The 15,664-nt window shown below is 44.1% G+C and overlaps 1 protein-coding gene across 1 annotated transcript in view; it reads left to right on the top strand.

The window, feature by feature from the left end:
• LOC127646897 (vasoactive intestinal polypeptide receptor 1-like) overlaps window positions 1-15,664 on the top strand; it is a 109,254-nt gene that overhangs the window by 79,922 nt on the left and 13,668 nt on the right. Inside the window, exons 5-7 of the mRNA XM_052130849.1 lie at window positions 5,203-5,300; window positions 8,023-8,155; window positions 11,809-11,962. Coding sequence (XP_051986809.1) covers window positions 5,203-5,300; window positions 8,023-8,155; window positions 11,809-11,962 — 385 coding nt within the window. The remainder of the gene's footprint in view (window positions 1-5,202; window positions 5,301-8,022; window positions 8,156-11,808; window positions 11,963-15,664) is intronic.

Genomic DNA, 15,664 nt, shown 5'->3' with positions numbered 1-15,664 from the left:
CAGATTTAACACCATTTACTGTATGTCATTGACATTTTGTCACAAAACACATGAGAAACAATGACGTTTGTCATCAATGGCACCAAAGCATAATTTTTGTAGTCCATTTTAACTAGTCCATTTCCAGTTTTGGTGGAGGGGAAAATTTATGAATAACTTAACTTTAGAATACTTGTAATATAGCACCTGTGTGAACGACTATAATTTTGCAGCTTGACATTCTCAGTTCCCATTTTTTTTTTTTTCACATGAAACCGTGAAATTCATCTCCTCTCTCCTCCTCTCCCCCGGTCTGCCATTTATAACATCTTTGTTTTTTGTAGCAGTGGACTACAGTCAAATCGTAATGAGAATAGAACAATACTTTGAATAAAAAGAGTGAGATAATATGATAATATTCAGCACACATACAGAAACAAGTTGTCCAAGGCTAGTAGAGGAGCATTTTCCTAATGTGAAAAAATAATTGTGTTAGAATTAACCACATAATAACATAATGTTCTCTCATGTGTGTTAAATGTAATCACTTAAACTCTATTTTTATAATGAGTTTCACCTGTGCAAGAGGCAATGAAATCATAGATGCACCTGAGCTAGTATTAGTCATATTTGCTCAGAACAGGGTGACCTGCTTTTTTAAATGAAGTTTATGTTATCATTAACATTTAAAACCTTACAGGTGAGATTGTTCATTTTTCATGATGATTAATTTGATCTTTTTTATATTTATTTATTTAATTTTTTGAGGAATGTAATATGTGGTCTTGTTGGTATGCTGTAGCTTTAAGATTATTGCATTCTGACTTTAATTGCTGTTAATGCTTCCTGTTAGTTTTGTAGTCCGTTGTAGTTTTATTCCTTGATTGCTTCTTCCTGATTATTTCTCATTCCCTTGTGTATTTAAGCCCTTGGTTTCCCTGTTTCCTGTGTCAGTTCTTGCATGTATGAATGTTTTTGTCTATGTGCTGTGCCAGGTTCCCTGTGTTCCCTTTACAAAAAGCTTCACTATGATGCTGCGCTTTGCTAAGCGCTTTTGGGCACAATCCTGCATTGTGACCAGCTGTGAATATGTGTGTAACACGTCAATGAACATTGACCGGAATTTATAGCTTCGGCTGGTGAGATCATTAGATGCACCTGTGGCCAGGCTATAAATAGACGCATCACCAGTGTGTCGTCAGATCCGTTTTCTTCAGAGCAAACTGTGCTGTGTGTCTCACAACCCTGTCAGAAACTTTCTTTTCTCTGCTATTTAGAATTTGTTAGGCAGTGCGCAGTGAACCTTTTCTCCTTTCTCTGTTTATATATATATATATATATATATATATATATATATATATATGTATATATATATAAAATAGAAAAGAAAAAGGTGGAAAAATGTCGGTGAAGCAAAGCAAATGATGCGTGTTTCCCTGTCAACGTTCTATGACTGTCAGGGACACGCATCAATTTAGTTTTGTTTGTTTGGGGGAAGAGTATGCTGCTCTCACGTTGGGGCAGGCGAGTGCGCGCATTGCGACCTACCTTCGGGCGAAATGCTTCGCGCTCGCCTCGTTTACTTCCGGGAGTCAGCGCCCAGTCTTTCATCATGGAGCTCGCACATATATTTGGCTGAGGAGCGAGAGACGGGTCCATCCCTATCGCTCGCTCTCTCCCCAGATCCAGCTGATCCTTCTCGTAATGTGAGGCGCGCCTCGGCCTCTTCGTTTCACGAAGGGATGCGCTGAACCTCTGTACATTTCAAGCATAATAATAAAGCGGCTGAGAAATTACTTGAGGTGGTTACTCAGGCTGTGGCCAGACTACAGCAGGACTGGCCACGCAAACAAGAGACACCCCCCAAACGCTCCAAACTATAAGACAGATTTCTGTCTGGAGGCCAAATTTTTTTTTTTCATAAATTATATAATAATAAAAAAGAAAAAGGGAACGCTATATTAGTCCCTTCCTTTCTTGATGACCTCCATGACGAGCTTTCTCACTCATGGAGGAACCCATATACTTCCCGTGTTCACGTACCCTCGACGTCTTTATACTCGACTATCGTGGGTGCTGAGACACGGGGGTATTCAATGATGCCACCAGTCGAAGAGACGCTTGCGGGCTATCTCTCACCGGGTTCGGCATCATCGCTCAAGAAACCCGCTCTCCCCACTAAGCCATGAACGACTGCCTCCATGCTAGTGGGGAGGGCTTATAAAGCGGCAGGTCAGGCTGGTGCTGCACTGCACACCATGGCCGTGTTACAGGCATACCAGGCTGACCTACTGAAAGACCTGAGTGCGGGTGCAACGCTCGAAGAAGAAGCCTTTTCTGGTCTCTCTGGGTCTGAGACTCAACGTCAACGCCTATCTAGGGGTTATATGGAATTCGATCACGATGCGGGCACAGTTGTCTCCTGCTCGTATCACGTCCATTCAGAACACCCTGAGCAAACTCAGGCTATGTCAAGGTTGCACTGTTCACCAGTATACACAAATACAAGGTCTCATGGCGTCTGCGTCCACGGTGATCCCTTTGGGACAGTTTCAGCTGTGGCTAAAAGCCAGGGGATTTCATCCAAGGGCTAATAAGGGTTACGTGCCGCGTGCTTCGTTCCCTTGCTACGTGGTTCAGACCCCGGTTTCTTACCTTGGGTCCCACTCTAGGTGCGTCTCGTCATCGCAGGCTGGGCAATACAGCGGCAGTCTCTTACATAAACCATCAAGTAGGTCCACGTTCACGTCAGCTAAATTTGTGGCACGTCGGATTCTTCTTGGGGCCCAGGGCAAGCCCCTGTCACTCAGGGCAGTTTATATCCCTGGATGCCCGTATGTGGGAGCAGATTTACTGTCCAGACAGAAAATACAGACGGGTGAGTGGAAACTCCACCCCTAGGTAGTGGAACAAATCTGGGTGAGATTTTACAGGGTAGAAGAGGACCTCTTCGCCTCTATGAACAGCGCAATGTCTCCTCTACCCTGAGTCACCCAGCCCCCCCTGGGTCTGGACGTGATGGCACATACATGGCCCTGAATGCGTCTGTATGCGTTTTTCCCCGGTTTCTCTGCTCCCGGGAGTCTTGGCCAGAGTTCGCCAGCAAGGGTCTTGCCTCTTACTGATAGCGCCGCGCTGGCCGAACAGGGTATGGTTCTCGGAGCTAATATCTCTCCTCGACGGCTCACCTTGGGCGATTCCGGACAGGAGGGACCTTCTGTCTCAGGCGCAGGGGACGATATTTCATCCCCGGCCCAAATTGTGGAAACTTCATGTTTGGCCCCTGAAGGGTACCAACTGAGGGAAACAGGGCTGTCAAATGAGGTTATCTAGACAATTCTTAGTGCTAGGACTCCCTCTACCAGAAGAATCTACACCAATAAATGGGGTGTCTTCGAAAAGTGGTGCAGTTCACATGGTGCAGATCCAGTTAACTGCCAAATTGTTTCAGTTCTGGACTTTCTGCAGGAAAAACTGTCAGCAGGCATATGCCCCGCTACTCTCAGAGTTTATGTGGCTGCCATTTCGGCTTGCCACACCTTGAGGGATGGGGTGCCTTTGGGGAGGCATCCTCTACTCGCTCACGTCATTCGTGGAGCCCTGTGACTGAGGCCTCCTGTTAGGACCAGAACTCCTTCATGGGACTTAGCAATAGTCCTGGAGGGTCTGGTTGAGAACCCCTTTTGAACCTCTAGAGTCAGCATCTGACAGACTTCTGACTCTCAAGATGGTCTTTCTTATGGCTATTACCTCTCATAAGAGGATTGGGGATCTACAGGCTCTGTCTGTTTTGCCGGCCTGTTTAGAATTTGCCCCAGGTATGGCCAAAGCTATTCTGCATCCTCATCCTGACTACCTTCCTAAGGTGTCTTTTTCGACACTACGTCCTGTCACTTTGGAAGCCATCTGCTCCCCGCCGTTTTAACGCCAGAGCAGGAAAGACTTCACGGACTCTGCCCAGTCCTTGCCCTTCTGACTTATGTCCACCGCACTAGCCAGTGGCGTAAGTCAGGGCAATTATTTGTCTGCTATGGGGGCCGCAACAGGAGGGCGGCTGCTACCAAGCAGACTATGTCACATTGGGTGAGGGATGCTATTGCCCTGGCCTATGAGGTGCACGGTCAAGCTTCGCCAGTAGGTGTCAGGGCTCACTCCACCAGAGGGGTCGCCTCCTCTAAAGCCTTGGCTACAGGGGTCCCTCTGCAGCAGGTTTGTGATGCGGCAGGCTGGTCCTCTCCGCACACATTCATCAGATTTTATAGTTTGGATGTTCATGCTACTCCGGGCTCTTACGTCCTTGAGTCGACATATCAAGCTCATGTCTGAACAAGTTTGTGATGTGGCAGGCTGGTCCTCTCCGCACACATTCGTCAAATTTTATGGTTTAAATGTTTATGCTACTCTGGGCTCTTACGTCCTTGAGTCGACATCTCAAGCTCATGTCTGAGAACTCTCCTGTTCTCAGACATGCACACGTCACAACCGTAGGGGTCCAGACAGCCCCAGTGCGGCGCCGTGGGTATTGCGTTCCCAAAAGCGCTTAGCAAAGCGCAGCATCGTAGTGAAGCTTTTTGTAAAGGGAACGTCTCGGGTTACATGTGTAACCCTTGTTCCCTGAAAAAAGCGGAACGAGATGCTGCGCTTCTTTGCCGCACTGGGACATCCCAGGACTGCTCTTCAGAAAAAGATATCTGACGACACGCTGGTGACGCGTCTATTTATAGCCTGGCCACAGGTGCATCTAATGATCATCACCAGCCGAGGCTATAAATTCCGGTCAATATTCATTGATGTGTTACACACATATTCACGGCTGGTCACAATGCAGGATTGTTCCCAAAAGCGCTTAGCAAATCGCAGCATCTCGTTCAACTTTTTTCAGGGAACAATGTAACCTGAGAAGTTTTCCTTTTGTGCTGAGATTACTTGTTTGTTTTTCCAGTTTAATAAAGCTGTGTTTAGATCCTTATTCCTTGCCTGCCTCGTCACACAGATGACATTCACATACACTTGCTTGAATTGGACTGCACACTTTGCATATCAAAAGCAGAGCACACTATGTCAAAAATTGCTTAAATTAACTACATGGACTTCAGCAGGCGTTGCAATTCAAAAACAGGTTGATGCACATTAAATTGATAGTTTGAAAAGACCTCAAAAGTTCCTCTAAAACTGATATGATATATGATCTTTCTCTGTTTTTCATTTTTCCCTTTTTTCCAGACCACATATTTTTCCACTTTCAGGCAAGTGTACACTGCAGGCTATGCTACCTCTCTGATTTCCTTGATCTCTGCCATCTTTGTGTTTACGGCCTTCAGGTACAGCATTGATATTTACTATTAAATGTGTATTTAACCCAAAATAACACAATTCAAACTTTAGATAACCCAAAAACGAACATTTTGTCATCATTTACTCACCTTTATGTTGTTTCAAAAACCCCATGATAGAATATCCTGGCCAAATTCCCAAATGATGCTTCAAAGGATAAAAAAGCACCATAAATGCATCAAAAGGTGCCATTTTTAATTTGAGAGTTAAACAGCAGATGGTAAGATTTTCAGTGTATACTGATGTAAAATTTGGTTCCTCACAAAAAGTTATCGAATGGCTTCAGAAGACATGGACTACAACACAGCAGTTTTACGGAACAACATATTCATACATGCTTGATAATTTCTTAGTGTTTTACAATTTTTTTTTTTTTTCATTTTAAAGGTTGAAAGCACCCATTCCAATTTACTGTAATTATATGGAAAATAGTGGCTAGAATATTCTTCCAAATTTCACGTTTTAATCATAGGCAGGGCCAAACAGATTCTACAGTCATTTGTTGCATTTCCTGCACTGATTTTGAGAGGAAAACTGTAGAATTTTGCAAAAATGATTTAAACAGAACTCGGTTACTGTCGTAACCTCAGTTCCCTGATGGATGGAACGAGAATTTGTGTCAATGTAGTGACACTAGGGGTCGCTCTTGGGAGCCTGAGTCACCTCCAGATCTTTGAGAAAAGACCAAAGAGAAATTGGCGAGTTGAATTTGCATGCCACTCCCCCCAACATACGGGTATAAAAGGAAGACAGGTATGCAGGTTTTGCACTGAGGAGGCGAGACAAGGTCCTGGACATTACAGCGGTGCAGTTCACCCTGTGGCAAGAGGGATACAATGTCTTTATCCCTCCATCAGGGAATTGAGGTTACGACAGTAACCGAGACATTCCTCTTCTGTCACTTACTCGACGTTGTGTTGATGTAGTGACACCAGGGTTCCCAATATGAAATGCCACAAAGGCTGAACTGGTAACGTGAACTGCCAATGCAGGTGTAGGCAAGCTAATATGAGCGTAGGAATACATGCATTCAGATTGCACGAAGCCCCTCTCAGATGCCTCAAAACATTGTGTGATTCCCCACAACCCTGAGGGGAGGGTAGGGGGGACGCATCCAGTATAGGAGCAGGACACGTCAGCCGCAGCCTTTTCTCTCCAAGTCTTTCTCTCCACTTAGAAAATTAGATTCGGCTGGGGCCTTTAAATGCTCATTAAATGCGGTCCAATTAGATGTTGCAAAGCACGCACCGGACACAGCAACGATAAGGCTCAGTCTGCATCCTCCGGCACCACCTGATCCCTAAAAGGGGTCCTGGGAACCTTGGGCATATAGCCTAGTCGTGATATCAGGATCACGGGAGAGTCTTCCGGACCGATCTCTAGGCACTCTTCACTGACAGAGAATGCTTGCAGGTACCCGACCCTCTTGATGGAAGTGAGCGCGGTCAGGAGGGCAGTCTTCAGAGAGACAGCTTTTAGCTCGACTGACTCAAGGGGCTCGAAGGGGGCCCTCCGTAGGCCCAAGAGGACCATGGAGAGGTTGCATGATTGAAAGAGGCGTGGCCTAGGAAGTTTCAACATCCTGGTGCCTCTCAGGAACATACTTGCATAACTTGCATAGCCCTCAGGGCCAGCTGTGTGCCAGTGCGTCTTTACCAAGGGGACCTCCCATCAGGGCAGAGTCTCCACTCTCCCCTGAGCATTACCTGTTGTGACAGAGCATCTGCTGTGACATTGAAGTGGCCCGGGATGTGAGTGGCACGCAATGACCTGAGTCGCTGCTGACTCCAGAGGAGGAGGCGACGGGCGAGTTGCAGCATGAGATGGCCTTGGCGGTTATGTAGGCTACTGTCGATGTGTTGTCCATTTGGACCAACATGTGCTTTCCCTGAATCAACGGGAAAAGCCTTCGCAGGGCGAGCTGTACAGCCAGCAACTCGAGGAAGTTGATGTGCCGATGCAGGAGAGGTCATGTCCAGGAGCCAGCAGCTGCATGCCAGTTGCACACAGCACCCCAGCCGGACTTGGAGGTGTTCATCATAACCACGACGCACCTGGACACTTTCTGTATGGGGACTCCAGCCGGAAGGAATGCAAGGTCGGTCCAAGGGCTGAAAAGGTGGCAAGCAGCAGGCGTGAGAGCCACACGATGTGTGCCACGGCACCATGCGTGCCTCAGGACTCGGGTCTGGAGCCAGAGTTGTAGCGGTCTCACTTGCATCAACCCGAATGGCGTGACCCCTGCTGAGGATGCCATATGCCCCAGGAGCCTCTGAAAGTATTTCAGTGGGACCGAGATTTGCTGCCTAGATAAGTTCAGGCAATTCAGCACAGACTGGGCTTTCCCAAGAGTAACCCCTAGTGTCACTACATCGACACAACTTCGAGTGAGTGACAAAAGGGGAACAATGTGTTATGGAGCTGAGAGTACTATTATTTTATTGGTAGATGAAAACATAAAGGGACGGGGAATGTGTAGAACTTCTATGAATGATAGATAATGTAATTCTGTGGAAATCCGTGGAGTTTTCATATTCTGTATGCGCCTGTCATTACAGTTTTAAAGTGAGGGTGAGTAAACGATAACATCATTTACATTTTTGGATGATCTATTCCTTTAAGAGCTTATTGATATTTCTTTTAATTAATGGAAGTTTTGTCACACTTTGTTTGAAAATTGTATAACATATTTTCCTCCTCCCTTATCAGAAAGTTCCACTGCACCAGAAACTACATCCACATCAATCTGTTTGCCTCCTTCATTCTGAGAGCCAGTGCAATCTTCATCAAAGATGGAGTGCTCTTTGCCGATGAGGATCTAGACCACTGTCTCATGTCATCAGTGAGCCTCGCCAGCTGTCACAGACTCATGCAGAATTGATACTTTACAGACATTATGCCGCATGATCACCACTGTCACCATTTGTATAAAAAATAATGACCGGACAGATCTATAAATTATATACATTGTATACGTTATCAGAACTTAAAAGTGATGCGTGTGTAATTATTGCACCATTAGAGTCATCAAATGGAATTACAAAACAAATGTGTATCTTTAGAAAAACAAATAGCCCCAACCAGATGTATGATATTGGTTGAGCAAATTTCCATGATTTCCATGCACTATTAATCAAATTTATGTAACAATCCTATTATCTGTCCATCTGCAAAGTAAGCAGAGGACAATTTTCAAAACCACCCCTGTCATCCTAATGTATGTGACAGCTCTAATTTAAAGGTGCACTCAGTAATTTGTTAAAATTCGTTAAAAAAGTTTAACTTCTAAAATCATGAATTGTAATTTTACGATATGTGTAGGCAATCATGAACACTCACATTAAAATGAAAACTCCAGTCATATCAGTAACCTTATAAAAGCTGTTTTATTCTACATGGAGAGGGTCCACACATGGGGGCTGCATGACCAGCCGAATACTATTCGCTTAATCTCAGTAACCATTATATAATTTGACACTTTCCCTTATTGATTTAATAATCATGGCTGACTGTGAATACTTAATTTCTGCAATGGCATCTGAAACTGAAAACTATTGATTTTAAATTATGTTGCATCAAAGCTGCTAGGTGTCAGTGTAAGTTCAAGATGAAATAAAGACAAAATTTACACCTTTACATTTTCTTTAAGGACATGTGCATAATTCTGACCTTTAATGTTCCTTTGGTATGATCACCAAGTATTATTGATTTACCAGATTATGTGCTAGGGCCAATGGCTCTAAATTCACAAATTGGACAGCAGTCATTTAAAAATTTTAAGCAATATAGAAAATGTATGCATATGTATATATGTGTATGACTTTCTTCTGCTGAACATGAACGAAGATTTTCAAAGAATATCTTAGCTCTGTAGGTCCATACAATGCAAGTGAGTGGTGGCCAGAAATTTGAAGGTATACAAAGCATATAAAGGTAGCATAAAAATAATCCATATGACTCAATATTTAAGTTATTTTTTACTATAAATTCTCCTCACCAAAAACAAAAGAAGAATGTAAAATGAAAGTGGATATTTATAGTAAAAAAAGGACTTACTATAAGCACCCACTCACCCACACCTATTTTATTGCTTCAGACATTATGGAAACACTGGAGTCATATGGATTACTTTTATGCTGCCTTTTTATGCTATTTGGACCTTCAAAATTCTGGCCACCATTCAATTGCATTGTATAGACCTACAGAGCTGAGATATTTTTCGAAAAATCTTAATTTGTATTCAGAAGAAGATAGAAAGTCATACACATCTGAGATGGCATTAGGGTGAGTAAATGATAAGTGAATATTTATTTTTTGGTGCACTATCTTCTTTAAGATTAACGCTCAATCGAGTTTTAAATCAGAAAAACCTACATTCTTACCCTAAACTTTATTCCTAAAACTAACCGATAGTGTCATAAAGCGCCATTGTGAGATGAAGGTTAATGCTCTATAGAGTTTTAAATCAATCAAATCAATCACCTTTTTACTACAAATTTAAAACCTCACACTAACCGATAATATAATAAAAGCAAATGTGAGATGAAAAACGCAATTGCTGAAGCATTCACGTTGCTAAGTGCTGCTTCTGTGAGTCTTTTGCATCACGTGTCGACTAGCTTGCTCTTCAGGACTGGTACTAAGGTACTTCGCATCACAATTAAGTGCAACATGCTACCGCGTTTTCTAGGTCATACCTGGAAAAGCATTTAAATGTAGTTGGCTATGTAAAACAAATGTTAAAATGTATCACCCTACAGGTCATGTGTTCAGACTGTGCCCTAGACTGTGCACACTGTACAATATCAAACAACAAAATAGAATGAATAAAAGTAACTTCACAATAAAGCTGAAAATATGCTGTAGAGACAGAATGAAAAAAAAATATACAATATAGTTCTGAAGAAAAAAGATTCATCGCTCCACTGGAAATGTAAACAACCTTTGATAAACACAAAAGACACACATTTTTAGTACAAAATATTATTTAATATCACTGAATCAACCTGAATACATTATATTACACCAACAAAAGTAATTTCAAAAGATAAAAAAGCTCCTGTATCAATTGCAGGTTACCACTTTTACAGTGTAGTTTCTGTAGAAGTTTTTCCGGTGTATAATCCATTAATTGTATTGTGTGCTTTTTTGTAAATGAGCATGCTATGGCATCATTCTGATCCAAGAGAGCCCCTAATCAACATGTCAAAGTACTGCACTAGAGCTGAAATTCCCCATCAGCCTTGTGGCCTGTAAACTTATTATGTCAAAATGCATGACATGCAGCATCCACCTACAACAGTAATGCACTTTCAGAGCCTTACGTCAGTTTCCTTCAGAATACAGACACAGCTTCACTTCTTTATTTCTTTTGGTTGAGAATAGTCTGTATCCTCGACCCTGTCAATAATAGAACAGCCGACTCACCAGTGCCTTAAGACATACTTTTCAAGATCTGCCTCCCAAAGACCTCCTTTGAAATAAAAAACCACCTCCTATACAGTAGCCTCATCTTCCCCCCACAAACTTGCGTTACGATTGTATTTGTGCTGTGTTTCTAATCAGCACTACTTTTGTCTCAAATGCTTGTCTTATTATGTTGAAATGTCTAAGCATCTGTTTTGCACTTGCAGTAGTACCAATCTTTTGTTTGCAATTCATAGATCTTGTATTTTGCGCATTGTGGTTCTTCTTGCCACTTAAAGTCTAATTTTAAAAGGAATAGTTTATTCAAAAAGCAAATTTCTGTCATAATTTAATCAGCATCAAGATGTTCAAAACAAAACTCCCTTTTTTATTTATTTTTTTATTTTTTTGCATTATTTACAAAAGGAGCTGTTAGTAAGAAGTACATCATCAGTCACCACTGTATGGATAAAAGATGCAATAAAAGAAAACTGTTACTGAGACTAACATTCTTCCTAACATCTCATTTTGTGTTCTATGGAAAAAAAAATCATACAGGTTTGGAACAACATGAGGGTGGGTAAACAATGAAAGACATTTCATTTTGGATGTGCTATGGTAATTGCAGTACAATTTGTACTTTTTCCTCTATGGTCTTGTATCTTCTGTGTAAGAAATGTCAGTAACGCTTTCCAATAAGGTTCCATTAGTTAACATTAGTTAATGCATTAGGTAACATGAACTAATAATTATTAATATATTTTTACAGCATTTATTAATCTTGGTTAATGCTAATTAATAAAAATAGAATTGTTCATTATTAGTTTATGTTAATTCATAGTGCATTAACTAATGTTAACATATACAACTTTTAATTAAAAAATGTATTACTATATGTTGAAATTAACATTAACCAAGATTATTAAATGCAGTAAAAGTATTGTTCATTGTTAGTTCATGTTAATTTATGTTGTTTATTAAAGTTAACAAATGGAAACTTATTGTAAAGTGTTACCAAAATGTCTTACAAGAACTTACATCTTGATGAAATGTTGCAACATCTAATAACATGAATGTCTTTCTCCTCAGACTGCATGCAAGGCAGCAGTGGCTTTTTTCCAGTTCAGTATCCTGGCTAACTATTTTTGGCTGCTCGTAGAGGGGATGTATCTACAGACACTTCTAGCTCTTACTTTTGTCTCACAGAAGAAGTATTTCTGGTGGTACATCCTTATTGGTTGGGGTAAGTGGGTACAATAATAAGTTATTCAACAAAACAAACAAACAAACTAGTGTCTTATAATAGCCAAGAATTTTAATCTGTCATCGCTGTTTGTTGTTTGGCTACTGATTAGACTTTTACTTTTAATACATACTTTACCGTGAGTGTATTTCTCATGCTTATGATTAGTGACAGCTACAAACTTGAAAAAATGTGAGAGAAAGAAATAATTATCTGGGGTGATTTACATTTCCTGAATGGAACTTTATATACAATGCGGTGAAAAAGTATTTACCCCCATTCTGATTTCTTCTGTTTTTGTGTATATCTAATACTAAATTGTTTAAAAAAAATCTACAAAATCTAACATAAAACAATGGCAATCTATGTAAACGTCTAGATTACTGTTGTAACCTCCATTCCCTGATGGAATTCAAGTGAAGCGACACTAGGGGACTTATTTGAAGGCCTCGGTTACCTCTGAACTTGAGAAAAGTCCAATGGGAAATTGGCAGACAGAATTTGCATGTCCCTCCTCTGGACATACTGGTATAAAAGGAGGGAATCATCGTCTGTCCATTCAGGTTTTGCACTGAGGAGCCGAGAGTAAGGTTCAGCCATAGCAGTGGTTCGGTTCAGCGTCGTGGCCAGGGGGACACAACGTCTCTTTCCCTCCATCAGGGAACGGAGGTTACAACAGTAACCTAGATGTTCCCAGTCTGTCATTCACATCGACGTTGTGTCGAGTGAAGTGACACTAGGGTCCCTATTCAATCATGCCATGCACTGAACTGTGTACTTGTGCTGCTGATGCAGGTGTGGGTAGGCAGTTGCGTGCCAAAGCGTCAGGCTGCATCAGACTGCACATACCCTTCCCCAACACCCCATAAAATCATCATAAACTTTTTAGGTTCCTGGCAGCCTGAAGGGGGTAATAAAGCAACGTGCCAAGCATGGGAGCAGGCCGTACCAGCCGCGCCTTTTCTCTCTCTGTGTTTCTCGCAAAAGATGGCTGGGGCCATCTTAACGCTATAACACGCATTGGGGAAGGCGTTCTTTTCCAACTCCTATTATTTCATGGGGAAAAGACCCCGTGGAGACCACCACCTGTCCAGGCTGGGGGGAGGTAAAGAGCAGCGAAATACGTCACATGAGTTTTCAGGCCACATGTGGGAATGGCGCCGTGGAGGTAGATTCTACCTGCTGCGAGGGAGGACTTGCTACAAACACAGCGACCGGGGGGGGATGGGGACTGCCCAAGGGAGATGCGGGTCCGCCTGTAGGGGGACCGTAACACGGAAAATACACATAGGGCGATTTATCCACAAGGACCCATCCTGTGGAGCACCTATTCCAGTACAGAATAATTTTAGTAACCCTAGTGGGTCAGGTCGGGGAATTCCACCATTGAATTTGCAGACCAGAGGGCTAGGGAGGAAGAACATCCAGGGAGTGCGAATCTAGTGGACTCTCCTGGGGAGAAGAGTGCACGTGATCACCTTAGTGGAGGGAAAAGGCACTATGTGCAAGCGGAACACCCGGTCAGATGTTCCGTATTCCCGAGTTCTACATGCTCGGACCTGAGAGAACCCAGGATGAGACCGACTCAACCCTGAGATTGAAGAATCTTGTAAAGGTATTGGGTGTTGCCCAGCCCGCTGCTCTGCATATGTCTGCTAGGTAGGTGCTGTTGGCCAGTGCCCATGAGGATGCCACACTTCATGTCGAGTGTGCTCAAACACGCAAGGGGGCGGGCACGGCCTGGGCATAATCGGCCAATGCGATGGCATCAACGATCCAGAGGGAAAGCCTCTGTTTGGAAACAGCGTTCCCTTTCCGCTGTCCACCAAAGCAGACAAAGAGCTGCTCAGAACATATAAAGCTCTGCGTGTGGTTCACCCTCCCGGGGCAGTGCTTGCAGGTTCACTTCCTGGTCCCTGAAGAGAGTTGTAGGAACCTTGGTCAAGTAGCCCAGTTTCGGTCTTAGGACGACATGGGTGTTTGCCGGACCAAACTCCAGACAGGTGTTGCTGACAGGGAACGCTCGCCTGTCGCAAACCATCTTGATAGAAGTGAGCGCGATCAGGAGGGCCGTCTTCAAGGAGAGGGCTTTGAACTCGACTGATTCTAGCTGCTCGAAGGGGGGTCTGTCAAGGCCTGAAAGGACCATGGAGAGATCCCATGAAGGGAACAGGCATGGCCTGGGAGGGTTCAGCCTCCGGGCACCTCTAAGGAACATGATAATCAGATCGTGCTTTCCTAGGGACTTACCACCGAATGCATCACGGTGAGCCGATATGGCAGCTACATAAACGTTTAAGGTGGAGGGGGACAGCCTCCCCTCCAATCTCTTTTGCAGAAACAAGAGCACTGACCCGACTGCACATCTCTGTGGGTCTTCAGATCGGGAAGAACACCAATTTGCGAACAATAGCCACTTTAGGGCGTAAAGTTTCCTGGTAGAGGGAGCTCTGGCTTGATTGATCGTGTCTACGACAGCAGGTGGTAGGCCACTTAGATCTTCCACATCCCATCCAGGGGCCAGACGTGGAGGTTTTAGAGGTCTGGGTGTGGATGCCAGAGAGCCTCGTTCCTGAGAATGAAGGTCCTTCCTCAGGGCAATTCGCCAGGGAGGGGCTGTCTCGAGGAGCATGAGATCCGAGAACCAAGTCTGTGTGGGCCAGTAGGGGGCCACCAGAGTGACTTGTTCCTCATCCTCCCTGACCTTGCACAGCACCCCTGCAAGTTGGCTCACTGGGGGAAATGCGTATTTGCGCAGCCCTTGGGGCCAGCTGTGTGCCAGCGCGTCTGTCCAGAGGGGAGACTCCGCTAGGGAGTACCAGAGCGGGCAATGGGAAGTCTCTTGGGAAGCGAACAGGTCTATCTGTGCTTTGCCAAACCGCTCCCAAATCAGCTGGCCTTCTGGGGGTGGAGTCTCCACTCTCCGCTGAGCCTACCTTGTCATGACAGCGTGTCCGCTGCCATGTTGAGATTGACCAGGATGTGAGTGGTACGCAACAACCTGAGTCGTTGCTGGCTCCAAAGGAGGAGAAGGTGGGCAAGTTGTGACATATAACGAGAAACATCAGCAGAGCAAGGATTACAGCCAGCAACTCTTGGCATGTGCCAACCCAACCTGGGCCCCCGTCCAGGTTTGGAGGCGTCTGTGGTAACCAGAACGCACAGGGACACCTGCTGTATGGGGACTCCTGTCTGCAGAAAACAAAGGTCTGTGCAGGGGTTGAAAGTCTGGCAGCAGGCGGGGGTGATTAACACACGGTAAGTGACAAGGTGCCATGTCCATCTCGGGACTCGATTCTGAATCCAGTGGTCTCATATGCTTCAACTCCAGTGGCACGACCACCACGGAGGATGCCATATGACCCAGGAGCCTCTGGAATTGTTTTAGCAAACTGAGCACCTGTCCCTGTGGGCCCATAGTGACTCGAGAGTGGGCTAAGATGAGCCAGTTGATGAGAAAATTGAGTAGGGAAATGCCAACTTCCCTTAGCGGGGCAAGGGCTGCCTCTGTGACCTGAGGAGATGCGAGGGGACAGGGACATGCCGAAGGGGAGGACTTTGTATTGATACGCCTGGCCGTCGAACACAAACCTTAGGAAGGGCTGATGTCGAGGCAAGATAGAGATGTGGAGGTACGCATCCTTCTGGTCTACTGCTGCGAACCAATCTTAATGCTCCACGCAAGTTAGAATGTGTCTTTAC

Source organism: Xyrauchen texanus, chromosome 7 (genome assembly GCF_025860055.1).
Source record: "Xyrauchen texanus isolate HMW12.3.18 chromosome 7, RBS_HiC_50CHRs, whole genome shotgun sequence".
NCBI classification, from domain to species: domain Eukaryota; kingdom Metazoa; phylum Chordata; class Actinopteri; order Cypriniformes; family Catostomidae; genus Xyrauchen; species Xyrauchen texanus.
This window is presented reverse-complemented; position numbering and strand designations above follow the sequence as displayed.